Source organism: Apodemus sylvaticus, chromosome 1, assembly GCF_947179515.1.
Source record: "Apodemus sylvaticus chromosome 1, mApoSyl1.1, whole genome shotgun sequence".
Lineage (NCBI taxonomy): Eukaryota > Metazoa > Chordata > Mammalia > Rodentia > Muridae > Apodemus > Apodemus sylvaticus.
In genome coordinates, this window is record NC_067472.1 from 30,124,864 (window position 1) to 30,142,996 (window position 18,133).

An 18,133-nucleotide genomic window follows, 5' to 3' on the forward strand; every position below is an offset into this window, starting at 1 on the left:
TCCCCTTCCCCGGATCCCCCCCTCCCCATATGTCCCATAAACCTTCTTCTCTCCATCCATTCTCCAATCACCTCCCTCCTTTTTCTCTGTCCTTCTATTCCACTCCAATGCTAGATCAATCCTTTCCAGGATCAGAAACTTCTCCATACTTCTTCATGGGAGTCATTTGTTATGTGATTTGTGCCTTGGGTATTCAAGGCTTCTGGGCTAATTAATATCCACTTATCAGAGATTGCATTCCATGTGTATTCTTTTGTGATTGGGTTACCTCACTTAGGATGATATTTTCCAGATCAAACCATTTGCCTAAAATTTTTGTGAATTCATTTTTTTCTAATTGCTGAGTAGTATTCCATTGTGTAAATATACCACATTTTCTGTATCCATTCCTCCTTTGAGGGGCATCTGGGTTCTTTCAAGCTTCTGGCTATTATAAATAAGGCTGCTATGAACATAGTGGAGCATGTGTCCTTATTGCATGCCAGGGAATCCTTTGGGTATATGCCCAGGAGAGGTATAGCAGGGTCCTCCGGAAGTGTCATGTCCAGTTTTCTGAGGAACCCCCAGACTGATTTCCAAAGTGGTTGTACCATCTTACAGCCCCACCAGCAGTGGAGGAATGTTCCTCTTTCTCCACATCCTGGCCAACACCTGCTGTCTCCTGAGTTTTTGACCTTAGCCATTCTGACTGGTGTAAGGTGAAATCTCAGGGTTGTTTTGATTTGCATTTCCCTAATGACTAATGATGTTGAGCACTTCTTAAGGTGCCTCTCGGCCATCCGAATTTCTTCAGGTGAAAATTCTTTGTTTAGATCTGTACCCCATTTTTAATAGGGTTATTTGGTTCCCTGGGGTCTAACTTCTTGAGTTCTTTGTATATATTGGATATTAGCCCTCTATCAGATGTAGGGTTGGTGAAAAAAATATGGAACGCTTCACGAAATTTAAAGGTAACAATAAAATCTTAGTAAGGAGAAATAAAAATATAAAAGGTAAGAAATATAAAAGATAATATTCTATTCAAGGTAGCATGTTACTAAACTGACTTGATAAAACTGACTTGGTATTCATCATCTTATCTACATATATTTAACTCATTTACTTCAAAATACTGTTGTGTCTTGGAGGTTCAAAGCAAGATATAGTAGCAAGAAAATGCAATTGCAGATAGAGGAAGGGGATGAGCAGGGAGCTACTGCATGTAGCCTTGGAGAGGAGTATCCTCTTGGTGGGTGGATCCCCTGGCTGCTGAAGTCTTTCCCCAGTCTCTGTTGTGGAGAAGAAACAATACTGTGCAAAGATGCATGGGTGTGAGAGAAAGTCACAATTTCCTAGCCTATTCCCATTGGTCAAATTTCACCCCAGGAGTATTAGCTGCTCAGACTTCCCTCCCACCTCTTATTCTGGGTTAGTGTGGCCCCACGGAGTGCCTGTGGTGGAACATTCATCCAAGTCTGCTGGGAAAAGAAGGAAAATCAGGTCACATGAATAGGCAATGTCATGAGAATGTAATGTGGTATCTGTGACACATCCTTCACAGCTCAGTACTATCCTCCTTAGTTCCGAGATGACAGAAGCCCAGTGTGCAAAGGCTTTTCACAAGGTCATTTACTGGGAAGTGATCATGATGTCAGTGGAGTGTGATTCTGGACACTGTAGAAGAGTGTGGGAAAGACTTAACTCACTACCACTAGAAACTCCACACTCACTCTGCTGAGAATACCCTATTTTATTGTCTATTAAAGAAATCTGGAATTAGGAATGTGGTGCACTAATTCCTGTGTAATTAGTTTTATTTTACTGTTATATAAATATGAGGAAGCTACGGTTCTAATAAAGGTGAGTTTATAATTCACATAGCACACAGCTAACTAAAGTCTAGAATCATATGTCCTATGCACTTAATTAACATTTTTAAGTTAAAAAACTGTTGCTTCTGAGAGAGCATCTGAAATCTAAAATAGTTTCTGCCTGTAGTATTTGAAAGATTGGAAAAACTACTTATCTACTAATTCTAACTTGTTTCTTTATAAGAACCAGTTTCTGCCTATGCACAAGGATTTTCTGTAAAGATACCAGTCAGGGCACTGTAAAAATGGCAAAGTAAAGCAAGACCCATTTTCCCAGAAATGATCCAATTTGATGCATTTGTACAAACTCTATTGAGGCTTTAAGGAAATTAGAGTATGATTACATGCACTTACATGGAAGGATCAAAACTCTATTGTATGTTTCTAAAATGTATAATGGGATAAAACGTGAGTATGTTTTAAATATCTCAACCCACATATAAATACACACAAACTCAAGTATGCCTATATTCAGAGATACCTGGAAAGGTGGGTACAAACTGCTAAGCATAGTTACTTCAGGAACAGAGAAGAGTGCTGGGGAAAGTTAAAGCATTTTTAATTACATGCACATGTGTGGATGTGTCTGTGTAGTTATGTGCATGTGAGGGTAAGGGCCCGTGGAGGCCAGAAGATGGTGGTAGATCCCATAGACTTCAAGTTACAGGCGTTTGTAAGCCAGCTGACATGGATGCTAGTAACTGAATTGGGGTCTTCTACAAGAACAGTGCAAGAGTTCTAGCCCCATGATGAAAACATTTTAATTAATATGCTTTTTATAAAGATCAGTTTAATTTATTGTGCAAAAGCATCCAGAAAGCAACCTACCCTATTTTTATGTAGAAAGACCGCTGTACATATAGATGATAATATGGTTTTTTTTAGAATAACAAAACATACTTTACTAAAACATAAGATTTACAGAAGTTTCCAGAAAAGCCATACACCATGGTCACAAGTTTTTCTTCATCTTTTGGGGGTAGGGGTGGGGGACGGAAAATCTACACTTGACAGCAAAGTCACGATGTTATTAGTGAGGGTTGTGGTGTATTATTTAATGTTCCCATTTTTGTTCCGACAATCAAGCTTGTCCATCTATAGCGTCTAAAATTAGACTTGGCTAGAGAGCGTATTCTAAAAACCTGGTTAGCTGCATTAACCACTGCAGTTAGAACTGGTTAGCTGCATTAACCACTGCAGTTAGGTCCTTTAAGGGGCGGAGGGGAAGGGGGCCATAAAATTAAAATAAAACTCCTTTCCCCCTAATAAAATAAAATAAAAATGCCCATACCCCTGGCAGCTAACCCTGACAACTACCTCCATTCAGAGGGATCTGACAAGATGGCTGGGCTGCCCTGCAGGATCATTAGATAATAATATGTTAAAAAATAAGTTGTACAAAGATGCTTTATGTTCTCTTTTAAGCACACTGTTGCCCACTCAGTGTTCTGAACAAGTCTTTTCTTTAATTGATGGTTAAGTGGAAACTTGTTTCCCTACCACTTGAGCATGCTGGTTATCTTTCATCTGGTGCCATTTTGAAAGGCTGGGTTTCTTCATTTAACATGTAGTTCTCAGCGCCAACGTGATGTAATGCCATTCTCAGGAAGAATAGGAAGAGAAGAAAATCCTTTCCCTATCGGAGCTCAGTTGCTCTCTCAGATTCAGGGTCACTGACGCTTTTAGAGCTCATACGCTACCACACTGGCTCAATGGCTACGAATTACCTTCATCTGGAACAATGGGAAACATGCAATCTAAGGATAATTTTGGACTATTGGAGTAGTTCTCTCTCCATTTAGCATCTTACATATATATCATAAGAAGCCCTTGGGGTCTCATGGCAATAATTACACAGAGCGAAGTTATCTGGCTAGATTGAGACAATGAAATAACAGCATGAAGCACAGGGCATATAATTAACTGAGATTTTACGTCAGTCTCCTCAGTCCTTCAGTGTTGGATGGGATGGTGAGAATGGCTTCATCCCACAGTTTGTCTTGGTCAATGAGAGCCAAGCAGTCATCCAGGACAACCTCCATCCTTCCCCTTCAGTCTGCTCTTCTGATCTATAGTTTCCCAAAGGGGGAGAGATGTTTGCTTTAGCTGCACAAAATATCATCTTCACTTACCTCTTCCTTAGTGTCAAGGATACAAGAGCTAGTCTCTCAGTAAACACACAGAGTCAACATACAACGTATTGCCAATCAATCTCCATATATCCCACATCATGTTAATTATGTAGCATTTATGTTGATAATGGATTTGGGTGTTCTGAAATTCTTGCTAATATTGAAATCATTATACGTTTTGTTATTAGAGCAATTAATAGAGCAATATTCAGACTCTGCTTATGGGAAGCTTCATTTGTGAAAATCTGAGCATAGAAAGTAAATTAGACAGTAGGAGTTTGAATAATACAACATGGATTTCTCCCGTCTAAATGCTACTCTGGTCTAACCCTACTTAGAGACCAAACAACAACCACCACATTCAGGGTTACTTATGTTCAGAGTTGACTATCTTCTGTAGAATAGCAATGTCCATATGGTGTATTTTAATATATTCCTTCTCAGTGCTTGCTATTATTCATGTGTTGTCCACTAGTAAAGAACTAGATCTGTGCTCCTAACACAGGAAAACACGCTTGAAGTGTAGTTCTTTAGTCAGTAACATTAGCTGCACCTGGGAGCTTAAGAAATACAGAATTGTGCACTCAACCAGATGGGGTAATCAATCTGCTTTTAGTAGCCCTTCAGGTGATTCTGCTACTGTTGAACTGTTTAAGGGAACAGATTTTATAGAATACCATACTTAGCACTTTAGCAGATACCCTAGACTTCATTGGAACAAAATATCAATGGCCTGAGGTTTCTGTGACGATTGTCATTTGTTTTCCAGAGTATTGATGCAGTATTTACCTAGGTCAGTCAGGGTTCAAATGATATACAATCTCAGATTTCTCAATGAATAATGAGGTTTCTCCAAAACCCAAATTTTTAAAAAGAAAAAAAATTAATGTTATTTTTCTCTTTCCACAAAATGTTCTTAATGTAGTCTCGATATATTATACTGTTGGACTGGAGAAGAAATTTGTGGATTTGGTTTTTCTCTCTCCATAGGATAGGTATCTGATAGTTGTTCATAATCTTTTACGCATCACACACATCATTATAGAGCCCTAAGCCTTGTGCCACTGGCCTAAGAAGTGCCTCAGAATTTCTGGAAATGTTTTAGGCTGCTGCTGCTGCTAATAATAATAATGATAATAAATAATAATAACAATACAGTATTATGCTGGGGGTGGGTGTAACTGAAGGCATGGGAGGAGATGAGGCAGAGAAAGGAAGAAATGGTGAGAAGGAACAAGTTAGCATTCATTTTTTTCTTACAGCTTCTAGGACACTATAGCCTAGGTATATCTAACTTAAATGTGCAGACTGGACTGATAATCATTCACTCTAAAAATAGAGTCTGTCTTTCGACATTTCCTCATCCTAACCTCTTTTAAAACAAAAGCACCATTTTAATTGGAAGGGAAAGTAAGTATGATTCACTCTGGGAAGAAAGAAAACCCCACCGGGAGTGGATGAACCCTGTACACATGCGCACTCGTTCCCAGGCTGGCACAAGCGCACTGAGGTTCATCGCTTACCCATGAGTGATTTCTCTTCGGATTTCGCTCTGCATTCCAAGAGCAGAATGACTTAGCTGTGACTTCTCTATAAATTCCTTCCACACACAACTCACATCTGTTAATTCCTCCCACAGTGCGTGGCATGCTCGAGCTACTGACTTAGCAGCAGCTGCATGAATGAATGTGTGAAAGGAATGAGGACTGGTGTGAGGGTTCTGAAGTGTGTTAAATCTGGGGTCTGCCAGCTGCTAGCTGTGTGACGATTTAACTACTCTGAGCTCTGTTTTTCTCGTTAAAGGAAATAACAGACACTATGAAGGAACCTCCAGGATAGGGTATTGTGAAGATAAATGGCATGTGATGTGAACACGCCCACTCTAATTCTAGAGGATTTTTTTTTTCAGTTTCTGTAGTAACTATGGATTCACAGCTGTTGGTATGTAACCACTCCATGATACTGAATGTCAGGGAAGGCAGAGTTCTTGAGGGTGAAGGAAGATAAGTGTTTGAGAAATCTCTAAAAGGAAAAAAAAATGGTATCTCTGCCAATTATCTGTAGAGCAGATTATACCCTTACCATCCTAGTAAGCATGTGACATCATATCCACTTACAGTTGGGCACAGACACTGTGAGAGTGAGTGCTCTCAGGTTGCTTACTAGGATAGCATCATGGTCCACATCTGTGAGTATCCTATAGAAATTGCCAGAAGCCCAAGAAATTCTTAGTCATGGGAAGATGTTTCTGTGATCGACACAGGCTGGTGCGACTGAGTACATTCTCAGACATGACAGGGAATTGTCAGGAGGTGCCTTTGGTTGTCATCTGGGGCAGGTTGTTACAGCTGGCATGTGGCAGGCATGGACCTTGCATGTTGTTCAATACCCTGAAATTTACCAAGGATGGTTTGCTCCAAAATGTCAATAGCAAAGAGGTTGGGAAATCCGTGTTAGAGGTTAGACCTCCAGTAAGAGCCAGGTATCACTACCAGTAAATACTTACTTTGTTCTTAGTCTGATAGTCTAGGGACAGAGGAACTAATTAGAGGGAGAAGAATTCATAGAATTTAGTTTAGCAGAGGTGATGTTTATTCATTAAATAACTACACCGATGAATATAAACCATAATATTCCTGAATGCTGTAGGGCCATATGTCTATTTTATATCCAAAAATGGTGAAATACCTGAACAACACAGAGCTCATTAGGAGAAGGGGCTAAATAAAAGCTACTTTCCTTAATGTTGTGGGTAATGGCCTTCAGCATAAGTGTTTTTAGAGCACATTTTGAAGAAGTAATTATAAGTATCCCACCTGGTTTAATACTGTTGAATTCCTTTTCAATCATCTCTTCTGAGGTAGACAGCATAAGGTTCCTTACATACAGAATTTTCACGGAAGACATTGTGTCTTCATCAACTTCAACTTCTGGCTCTGCCCAGTCTACTGCAATAGGATGTCCCCACAACTGAATTCTTCCTGTTGACAACCATGAGAAGAGTGATGAATTATTTAGAAATCACGACATTGTCTCAGCTCACGCTGATGGTCTTTTAAATTGAACTGACCGTTAAGGTCTTAAATGACCAAGAGCGCTAAAAAAGATTACTATTGATTTTTAAGACATTCACATAAAGCAAGAGTCAGATAGAAAAGTCTTCAGTGTGACTAGTGGCTTATCATAATGATTGAATGTATAGAGGAGCAGGATGTGGTTTGAAATGGAGAGGCAGTGAGGAAGTGGTGGGCGCATTTGATTCTCAGGATAGCTTTTACAAGGGGGAGGTAGTTTTTAAGGTGTGATAATAAAAGGGGAGAAAGAGCGGATTTAGGGCTCAGACACAGAGTCTGACTCCATGAAGCATTAAGAGGTCACTTGGACAGCATCCGCTGTAGTTGGAATTCTTTGTCTATTAGCCAGACACCACCACTGAGACATACGCAAAGGAACCAGGGTGAATGGGGTCAAACATTCTTCGTTCTCAGTCTTGATCCAGGGCTCAGACCAACTGTGTTCCTTACATATCCTCAGTCTGAATACAGGCAATGTGGGAACACAGAGAAAGCATATTTTTAAAAATTCCAACCAGGAGAAGACTGAGAAGACAGTCGATGATAAGATATTTTAACTTGTCTTAAAAGAGTGGATTTTACCCAAGTCAGCATATGTTTTTGTACCCTACAGAAGTAAACTGACTGGATGCTTCCTACTATACTGTGTGTTTCCCACGAGCCTCTCAGTTCTCTCTAATCATGATCTTGTGGAAAGAGGGGGCAGCAACCACTTTTACAGCTTCGAAAATTGTCACCAAACAGTAATTTCCCATCACTTTGTTTAATTTCTTTCCCCCTTGGTTTTTGCCACTCAGCTACCATATCCATGTTGAAGTGGTGGGATAAGGGTGAGAAATCAAGTCAGTTTCCACATTTTATGGAAAATCTGGATTGTTTGTTTAACCCACTGTTTGGAAGCAAGCTGTATCTTGTAGGAAGCACGGAACTGAACAGAGCAAAATCAGAAATTATTAGCGTTGGGATTCATTGGAGTAATTATTATATAGGGAAAGCAAATATCCATCCTTTTATTTTTTACAAATCAATCATGGTCTTTGACAAAACATGTCAAGAGCATACAAACAGAAAGTGTAGTCTAATAAATAGCACTAGGCTCCATTGGGCATAGTGCTCATCAGGTAGATGGAGGAGGAACTCAAGTTTAAGGTCAGGCATTGCTAAATAACATTTAAAAGATTTCTGGGTAAAGTAGGGTATCCTAATCCACATGTTGAAATCAGACCTCTGTTCTAAAGCATATAAAATAGTATCGGGGGTTGGAGAAATGACTCAACTGTTAGGGGCATTAGCTGCCCCTCTAAATGACTTGATTTCAATTCTGAAACCCTACGAATGGATCATAACTGTCTAGGAATCCGAGGAGGTAAAGAAAATAAGATGAGGGGGAAGGAAGTCTACTAAAACACAGAAAATGTCTCAGTGATACCCAATGCCTTATATGCTAACCTATAAGAAACATATGCAGAGCTAGGACACAGCTGAGTGGTAGAATGTTGGCCTAGGAAGCTCAAGACCCTCTGTTCAATCAACAGCTCCATTAAAAACAAAAAGTGCAGTCAGGAAAGACTGGATAAAGTCAAAATAAATTCAGAGTTTTGCCCTGTTCCACGCCACCACCTTCTCTCATAGTTTTCATAAGAGTAGTGCTAGCTGCTTACCATGCTAGATCACTGGTTCCCAACCTGTGGGTCGCACATCAGATAGCCTTCATATTAGGTATTTATACAACGAGTGATAACAGTAACAAAATTACAGTTATGAAATAGTAATGAAATAATTTTATGGCTGGGGTCACTGCAACATGAGGACCTGTATTAAAGAATCTCAGTATTATGAAGGTTGAGAACTACTGGTTTAGACAGTTTCTTCCATTAGTGTGAATTCACTTGAGCATACGACTGTGTTAAATTTTAGTGAATATTTTACAGCAAGCCAAGGAACTTTGCATATTTGCCTGAGTTGGTCTGACCTAGGCAGTGTTGACGTGTTGTTAAATTCACGAATTGATACTTGGTGCACACATGTGTGTGTGTGAAGTGTCTAAATAGGGGTGTCCAGGAAGAATGTTCATATTTCTTATCTCCAATTCAAGGGAAATGATTAGAAACTGGGAAACACGTTGAAAGCATATCCGTCGGTTATCCCTGCGATGGTGTATCACAGGCTGCCGTGTATCTACACTGTGAAAGGTAACACAGCCCATTTCTAACTAGCCTGTGAACTTAATCTACATACAGCTATATGTGTGATGGATTTGCTTAATCTTAAAAAGTTTTGTTGCCGAGAATTCTCTTTAGGGTTGCTATTGATCAAAGTTCTCCCGATGCACAGATGTGTGACTTTCCAAAACACATCTATAAAAATTTTATGGAACTGAATCAACTGTAAGAGAAATAAACAAGATGAAGAGCTTGAAGGCAGATCAACAGCGAAGCTCATGCCCGGGTCTGCTGAGGCTTTGGAGTCTCCATTAAGAAATGATTTACCTGGCAACAGCCTCCGCCTGGCCATGGCGGCTGCGCGGTGACTCTCATACTCCACAAAGGCAAATCCCCGGTTTTTGGTTTTATCCGCAGCGCTTGGGTAGACAATGACATCAACGACTCCTTCTGTGACCTTTTTCATCTCTGATAAGATTTCTTCTCTCTTTTTGGTTTTGGGGATTCCTCCCACAAACAATCTGCAGTTGTCCACGCTGGCACAGACTCCCAGGAGACGGCCATTCCTTAACGGGGTGGGAGGGACAGAGAGGGAAGCAGTTTTCCTAAGTGAGAATCTGTGTGTAATGAGGGCGGTGGCAGAGGTCGCAAGGGTATAACACTTTCAAAGACAATATGGTTTCTTTAGAGGAAAGATGTTTCAATATAGACTGACATCCCTGTCCTCTTTTCTTCTGTGGTACTAGGACCACCGTGTGTGCTACACAGAGTCTGCTACTGACCTGTATATACACAGTCTTGACTTCTGAACTTTTTAAGAAGGAAAACTAGATGAAAAGCTGATTGGTACCTAGTCTCTTCAGACTGAATGTAGGTTCACGGTAGCATCAATTTTCTCCACATCCTGATGTCCCAGCGTCAAGGCATCTATCCTGGGGCCCGGCCCCCCTCTTCACCTACTCACCCTGTGCTACTGGGTTTGCTATTCCTCATGATGCATGTACCTTACCGCCAAGTCAAGGAGCTGTTCTGATGTGATTACTGTAAAAAAATGCACCGCCCCCAATGCCAAAATTACAAAGAGCCAGCAAGATGGCTCTGTGGGTAATGGTGCCTGTTTGTAAGTATGATGATCTGTGTTCTATCTCTGGACTCACATAGTGGGAGTCTAGAACCAATTCCCACAAGTTGCTCTTTGACCACACTCATGGTGTACATGACACACACAAAAATAAATAAAATAAAATAGAAATAGTTTCTTGCCTATAACAGATTTTCTTATATCATTTGTCCCATACAAAAGAGCCTGCAAGATGAGCAAAGTAGGTGTTTTTCTATTTTATAGACAGTAAACTTGAGATCCACGAAATTAAATGATTTGGGTAAGGTTTTATTGATTCTGAGAGGTGCAACTGCCCTGCAGCCTCTGTTTACTCGACTCTGCAGAGCTGCCTATTAGAAGGGGAAGGATACCCACACTGGTATAGATGACTGACACATTTTAAGTGTGCATAACTGTTGACTTAACAGTGCCCCTCTGGCATAGACCCTAGCAAACAGACATGAGGGCCAAGTATGAAGATAGTCACTATCAGTTAAAATATCATCAAAACTGGAAAGAGCAGTGTCTCACACTACACTACACTACACTACACTACACTACACTACACTACACTACGCCATACTGCACTACAGTACTCTGAGGCAGCTTCATTGAGATGACATTTTCTTGTACCTGGACATTGTCCCATTGTTTACCATAGTATATTATACTTGGTTCTTTTAAAACACTTTTTTATTTTTAGGTGTATGAGTATTTTGCCCACATGTATGCATGTGTATCACATGCATGTATGCAGAAGAGGGTTTTGGATCCCCTGGGACTGGGGTTTTAGACAGTTATAAACCAGCATGTGGGTGCTGGGGACCAAATTCAGATAATCTGCCAAAGCAGCCAGCAGGTGCCCTTAATTCCAGAGCCGTCTCTCCAGGCCGCCACCCCTGATTCTTGGCCACTTTCTGCCCATAGACAATCGTCAGTCTTCCAAACATGCCTTCTCCATTCTAACCGTGTCTTAAGAGTACACAGTGCCGCTTCTGGCGGAGACATTCTAGCTTTCATGCTGAAGGAAGCTCTACAGCCACTAACAATAGAAAGACAGAAGAACAGTTAGCAGTAAAGAGGCACTTTACATTACATTTAGAGTTTGTTTGTTTGAGTGTTTTCTGGATTTTTTTGGAGGGGGGATGTAAGAATAAGTATGTGATGTGAGTCCATTCTGTTTTTAAAGAATTGTGTAGAAAATCTTTAAAGAAAACCAAAGGTCAACATTGTATTTTACGTACTTGGGTTGTGGATGAATAGCTTTTTTAATTTCCTACCATTTGCCTTTTGATATTATCTTTTTTTAAATATTTTTATTTTCTATATTCTTTGTTTACATTCCAAATGATTTCCCCTTTCCCAGATCCCCCCTCCCCATATGACCCATAAACCTTCTTCTCTCCATCCCTTCTCCAATCATCTCCCTCCTTTTTCTCTGTCCTTAAGTATTTGGCTGGATTTTATTTTAATAAATAATGAATTCATTTTATAAATGAAAACAGTGAGGTGTCCTTAACAAAAACTCCTTGTCCATCATGAGTTAAAGGTCTTCTCTAGGCAAGTAGGAGACCAGTCTGATTTTCTTGGAACTAGTGTGACTCTTGGCTATGGGGCAGATGTCCTGACCTGGCTGGTCCCTGGCTATTGTTTATGCTTTGAAAGAATTGAGGACAAGAGTGAGAATCCACAAGCCCATCTTACTCTTATGATGTCCCCCAGAGGGTGTGGTTTCTTGGGGAGGGTGGGGCTGATAAAGTGATCTTCCTGTTGGTTTCTTGGTTTGTTTGTTTGTTTTATTGTTTCAGTCAACTTTATTTATTTAGGAGCTCATGCCTCTTAAGCTGGCTCCAAATTCACTATAGAGCTAGCTATGACCTTGAACTCCTAATTCGTTTGTGCTTCCCCTCAAGTTCTGAGATTGCAACCGTCTATCACCATACTGGCTTATGAGATTCCTGGATTTAAACCCAGACTTTGTGCATGCTAGGCAAGGACTCTATCAAATGAGTCACATCTCTATCCCTTAGTTATGTGTGTTTTAAATTTTACTTAAGAAAGCACAAATATCTCTTTCACTTATTTAGAGATTATCTGTTTTTTGTTGTTGTTTTTGTTTTTGTTTTTTGTTTTTGATTGTTAGTGGACTATTCTGGTATCATTTGCTAGCAGGAGAGAGTCTAGAATTTCTAAATGTGCATGGCTAGTCAACATCCTTTCCCAGAATTGCCTGGAGACAAAATACATTTTCTCACAAGCCAAGGACATGCCTTTAATGTCTCTAGAAGCCAGGCATTTAGAGGATGCTCAGTGAATATTTGATGGGGAGGAAGATGATGTGATAACTGCAGGTCTTTTCTGGGTAATAGCCTCATCCATCCCCTGAGAAATGGTGGCTGTCAGCAAAGTAAAGGTTATTGCTTTGTTCTGGAAGGAAGGTTTCTCTGTCTGGCAGATTGACCACAACTGAGTGCAAGTCCTGAAGGCAGCTCTGTGGTCTCTTCTTGACTGGTTCATGTTGAATTTATCCCACTTCCTAATTTGTAAAGATTCTCTGTTCTCTTACCTTGCTTCTGGCTTCCAAATGGGGATCTGACTATTCTTGGATACTTTCTCTTTCCAAATTATTATATTTTCCCTCCTTTCTCTGCCCTCCCCACCAGTCACCCCCACAATTGCCAGTTAACTTACAGAACACCCAATCCTTTGAGGGCCAGAAATTTAAGTGCTTTACCTTTGTTATTTGTATGACACCCTGTGAGAGAGAAGTAATTTTATCTGTTTTATAGAAAAGATAGTGAGAGTCACCGAGGAGAGTGTTAATGAACAATCACCCTGTAGCACGGTGATATTTATTTCATATCTTCTCTATTTTCAATACCATTGACAGTTTCTAGTGAATAACCTCTGGTCAAATAGATACAACTAGCTATCAATCTCCTGCATATTTAATTCCACATACATCTCAAATCAAAGCCTCCTTAGGATTGCCCTTACTGATAAGATGTCTGTATTCCATAGAAGACTGAGAGAGGAGGAATTCTTTCGTTCCAGAAACCATATAACTAGAATATATACTTTGTTTGAGTGGCTACTTTAATCTAGGTGAATGCTTCTTAAAATGGTATAATTTTAAACCTTATTTTTAAAAGATATGTATTTATTTAATTTTATGTGTATGTATGAGTATCTGCACTTGTGTGTGGCCCTACTTGTACTTCCTTTCAAACTATTCTTTGTGTGTGTGTGTGTGTGTGTGTGTGTGTGTGTGTGTGTTTTGGAGTTGTTTTATTTTTTTTTTAAATTTTCTATATTCTTTGTTTACATTCCAAATGATTTCCCCTTTTCTGGTTCCCCCCCTCCCCATAAGTCCCATAAATCTTCTTCCCTCCTCCTGTTCCCCAATCAACCCTCTCCCACTTCTCTGTCCTGGTAATCCCCTACTTTACTGCATCAAGCCTTTCCAGGACCAGGGCCCTAAAACCCAGCCTTGGAACTGACCATCTTAGGTAGTTTTTCAAGGGGAAACCAGGAAGGGGGATAAACATTTGAAATGTAAATTAAGAAAATATCTAATAAAAAATGGGGAAAAATAAAGAAAGGATTTATGGCAGGTTTTTATCCCTGGTGACTTTTCTAAAGGAAAAGTCTTATAAAAGCAGATTATTGGTTAGACATCATCAGTTACGCCCTCCTGTTTCAGATGCTGCAGAATGCTATCACTGTGACCCTTCTGCCTCTATTCTCATACAGTCACACTATGTCTTGTCTGAGGTGTCTAAGGTGCATCTTTTAGGTCAAATCTCAACTAGGACACTTCACATGCTTCCTGCTTTTCCCCAGGCCCTCCTTTGCAATGGCACACCCACTCTCACAGATACTTGGAACCAAATCCCATGTTAATTGCCCAAATTCTGAATGTGATAGCAAGTCACTGTGTCCCCCTCTCTGGCTTCCCAGGATGTCTTAATCCTTTCTGTCCCTTTTGCTTCTGGTCACTCATTGAGCCACTGTCAATTCTTGTCTAGATCTAGACTGTGCCCCAGCCTTTGACAGGGTTTCCCTCTTTTGCACCCTGCTCTACTGGAGTTGGCTGTCTAGCCAACAGCCATAACCATGCTTTAAAACTCAAAAAACCATTTAAAAGTCTCCTCCAGTTCCAAGTCTTTATATAAATGAGTTCAGATTCTTCGACAGGGTCAATGTTCTCCAACTGTCCCACCTTTAACTATTTTTTTTTTCTTTTTCCCCTTCTGGACTTTTCTTCTTGTCTTTCAAACACATCCAACATCAGTCTTGTTTTAATTTTAGGAATTTTATACTTGCCGTTTGTTGCTTTTTTTTTTTTCACTAAATAACCTTGTTTAGGGTCTGACTGTCTTGACTGAATTTTTCATCCAAACATCAGATCAAATCTTACTTTCTCATAGAGTATTTTCTTAAAATCAACAAATTCAGGTAGCATTTCTCTCTGCAAATCTTACCCTTCTTCTGCTTTATGTTTGCAAGTTATTTATTTAATTCTTTTATATTTGTGTTCCATGGGAACAGAGGATATCTTGATATATTTCTAATGTCTGGAAGAATATTTAGTACATATTAATAAAATTAGTTAATTAATAAATTTTATCTCTGTGGACTTTATCCCTCATACAGTAATGAGATTACATAAATGTTTAACCAGATCATTTTTTACTGAAGAAAGACCTGGCATTTTATTCCTAGTTTGGCTAGTTTACACACATACACTGTCTTGATAGAAAACAGATGCAGGTGCAGTTTTAGAGTCAGCTTACATCTAGCAGATGAGGAACTTACCGAATTTCATAATTATTAAGTTGCTTGATTGCATTCTTGGCTTCCTGCTTATTTGAGAATGTTACAAATGCATAGCCTCTGTTGTTACCATTAAAATCCATCATCAATCTCATTTCATAAATTTTACCAATCTGTAATGAATAGAAACAGAGCATTCTTATTTACATATCTATACTCCCAAATGTACATATACAACACCACACACACACACACACACACACACACACACACACACACACACATGATACTTGCCAAACTGCCCCCTGCCGTGTTTAGCATTTGCATCCGTGAGGAATGGTTTGCATACTTTTAGGCTGGCTTTAGATTAATTATCTAACTCATGGGAAAAGCCAAGTTAAATAAAGAAAATATAGACAAATGGCATTTCAGCCTCAGCTAACAGAATGTGCTTTGGGCTGAGTAAATGACCTTTGTAATACAAGTATCTGGAAATTTATGTAATGTCTTGGGGACCCAAAAATACATTTGTCATCAGAAGCACAGTTTCCTGATAGATTCGCCCATGCCTTCTGAGTCTTTCTCCAGCATCTCCATGCTTTGACCTTTACTTGGCTATGCTCCGTCACTGACATTTATAACAGGAAATGAGGGTACTCATTTGGGACCTTGCTAATCTAACTTCCTGGCTGTCTTTTCCCCACTGCTATGATTTCAGAATGAATACAGCATGTTTCATAGGTGGCCTGGGGAGTACTCTTATTTTAGGAGTTTTTAGGATGAAAGGGAATGTTAGCCTCAATGCTAGCAACTGCTAGAAGATCAGAACCTCATAGAAATGGGGATTTGTTCTCCATCTGCCCTGTTTGCCCTTACTCTCCCTCTGGACTTCAACTACCCTGAGTAATGCATGCTTAGCAGCTTGTTACGCCTATCTTTTGTAAGCTGAGTGGTCCAAATATATGCAATAGGTTTATGCAAAGAGATGCCATGAAGCCTGCATATTACTCCAGCACTTGGCTGCTTTCTGCTTAGCCTTACTCTACTGAACTCCAAAGGACTCACTGAAAAGGATTTATTTCTTCTTCATGAAAGATGAGCACAGATTTTACCTGTTCCATATGGCATTCTCAGGAGTTTTTGTATGGCAGCTGGGATTCTGTGTCTAAAACCAGGTGCTCGGGTTTCGAGACTATACATGCTGACAATTAATTTTTATCATGTAGGGGAAGAGCCACATTCACATATAAGTGTGTGTGCTGAAAAAATACACCTAGTAAAGTGCTACAAATTAACTTTCAGATTGTGTTCTTTCTAATTTTGAGTTGAGTCTCAAGATGCCATTTGGAACTAGGGAAATGTATTCCTTAGTCATCATATAAGAACATTGAGTAACCATGTTCTTAAGGACATTGAAGAACCAAGTTTTTAATCTGTTCATTTCATTAAGTAAGACAATCAATTCTGCTTGCAGAGGAAAATTTTATTTATGTCAATGTATATAGATACATATTTAAGCCATGACAAGAATGCATAATTTCTTGTATAAAATGTTGTCCTTTATAAAGTCATAGTAAGATGTCAGATTGGAGCAATATCTTATCATCGGCAGATTGCTACTCTGCTCTGTATTGTTAGATATTTGAATTTGCAGTGGTTCAGCTGCCAGCACTGAAATAGGAGGAAGAGATATGAATGTGAGAGTTGTCAGCAGTGATCGTTCAATTCATCAGTTCAACAGGACGAAGAGCTGGGCAAAGGCACTAATATAAAGGGACAGTCATGGATGTCCAGGAAGATTTTAACACTGTCTATATTTGATGTGTGGGACTTGGGAGAGAACCATCAAACTGGGCACTAGAGAGATCGCACACTGGGCAAAGTGCTTGCCAAACAAGCAGGAGGTTGTATGTAAAGCCAGTTGCAATAGCATGCAATTGCAATCCCAGGGCTTCTACAGTGATCTGGGATGCCAAGACAGGAGAAAGCTCAGGAACCAGCAAGCCTTGCATGTGCAGCAGTGGACAGTGAGAGACCCTGACTCAAACAAAATGGAAAATGAACACAGATACTGGTGCTGGCCTCTGGCCTCTGCACATGTGGATGATACTCATCCACACTCACACACATGAGCTTACACACAAACACACACACACACACACACACACACACTGCACACACACACACACACAGACATACACACACACACACACACTGCACACATGCATCACACACAGAGATTTAAAGAAAGGCAAAGAATAGGAAAAGCAGACTAAAGAGAATGATATTTTTCTTCTGAAAGAAGAAATTAAATTTGGACTCACTTTTTCACACAATGGTATGAGTTCATCCTCAAAAAGGTCCCGGGGAAGTTTCCCGATGAAGATCTCGCAGCCCCTTTCTGGGGGTGTGGCATCCCAGCCTGGTGGAGGACCACCATACTTTCTTTGTCCATTTTCCTGTGTGTTCAGGGGAGGGGGAATGGTGTATGAGGGAGAAGAGGAAATAACAAAATCTTTAGTTTGCTTTTCTCATTTAAAAAAAATCATTTTAGTTAAGGATTATTTGGGGAAATAGTTGAGATTGTCAAGTAATAATTGTTGGTTATCTAGAAGGTAAAAGTTAAAGACTCGTTTACGCCTCCATGCAACACTTCTCTGCTCCAAAAGCTTGCTCAAGGTAAGCATGGCTGACACGTAAATAACTGACAATGGAAGTTATTCTAAGATATATTTACACCATTCCTTATCAATTACAATGGCTTAGAGTGAGAGTACGCGCCCTAATACGGAGGAGTGATTCAGAACCCACCACAGGTCTGGGGAAAAAACCAAAGTCTGTGGCTCTGTGTTTCACCCTTTAAGAAATTATTATCTTTGTCATTTCATTTTATTGTGGTAAAACAGTTAACTGAATTCTAGCTTCTTAGCAATTAAGGACACAGTTTGTCCTATTGTTGCATGAATGTTCCAAAGGCAGATTATCAAGTGATCAATTATAATTGATATCCGGGCTCTGATTTAACGTTAGAGTTGTG

The 18,133-nt window shown here is 39.8% G+C and overlaps 1 protein-coding gene across 2 annotated transcripts in view; it reads right to left on the reverse strand.

Annotated features, from left to right (window-relative positions):
* The window catches only part of A1cf (APOBEC1 complementation factor), a 48,665-nt gene that overhangs the window by 15,247 nt on the left and 15,285 nt on the right, over positions 1-18,133 (reverse strand). For both annotated transcript variants that reach the window (XM_052172589.1, XM_052172581.1), the window contains exons 2-5: positions 17,421-17,555; positions 15,139-15,269; positions 9,546-9,784; positions 6,799-6,963 (exon numbers count right to left, since the gene is read on the reverse strand). In XM_052172589.1, coding sequence (XP_052028549.1) covers positions 6,799-6,963; positions 9,546-9,784; positions 15,139-15,269; positions 17,421-17,555 — 670 coding nt within the window. The remainder of the gene's footprint in view (positions 1-6,798; positions 6,964-9,545; positions 9,785-15,138; positions 15,270-17,420; positions 17,556-18,133) is intronic.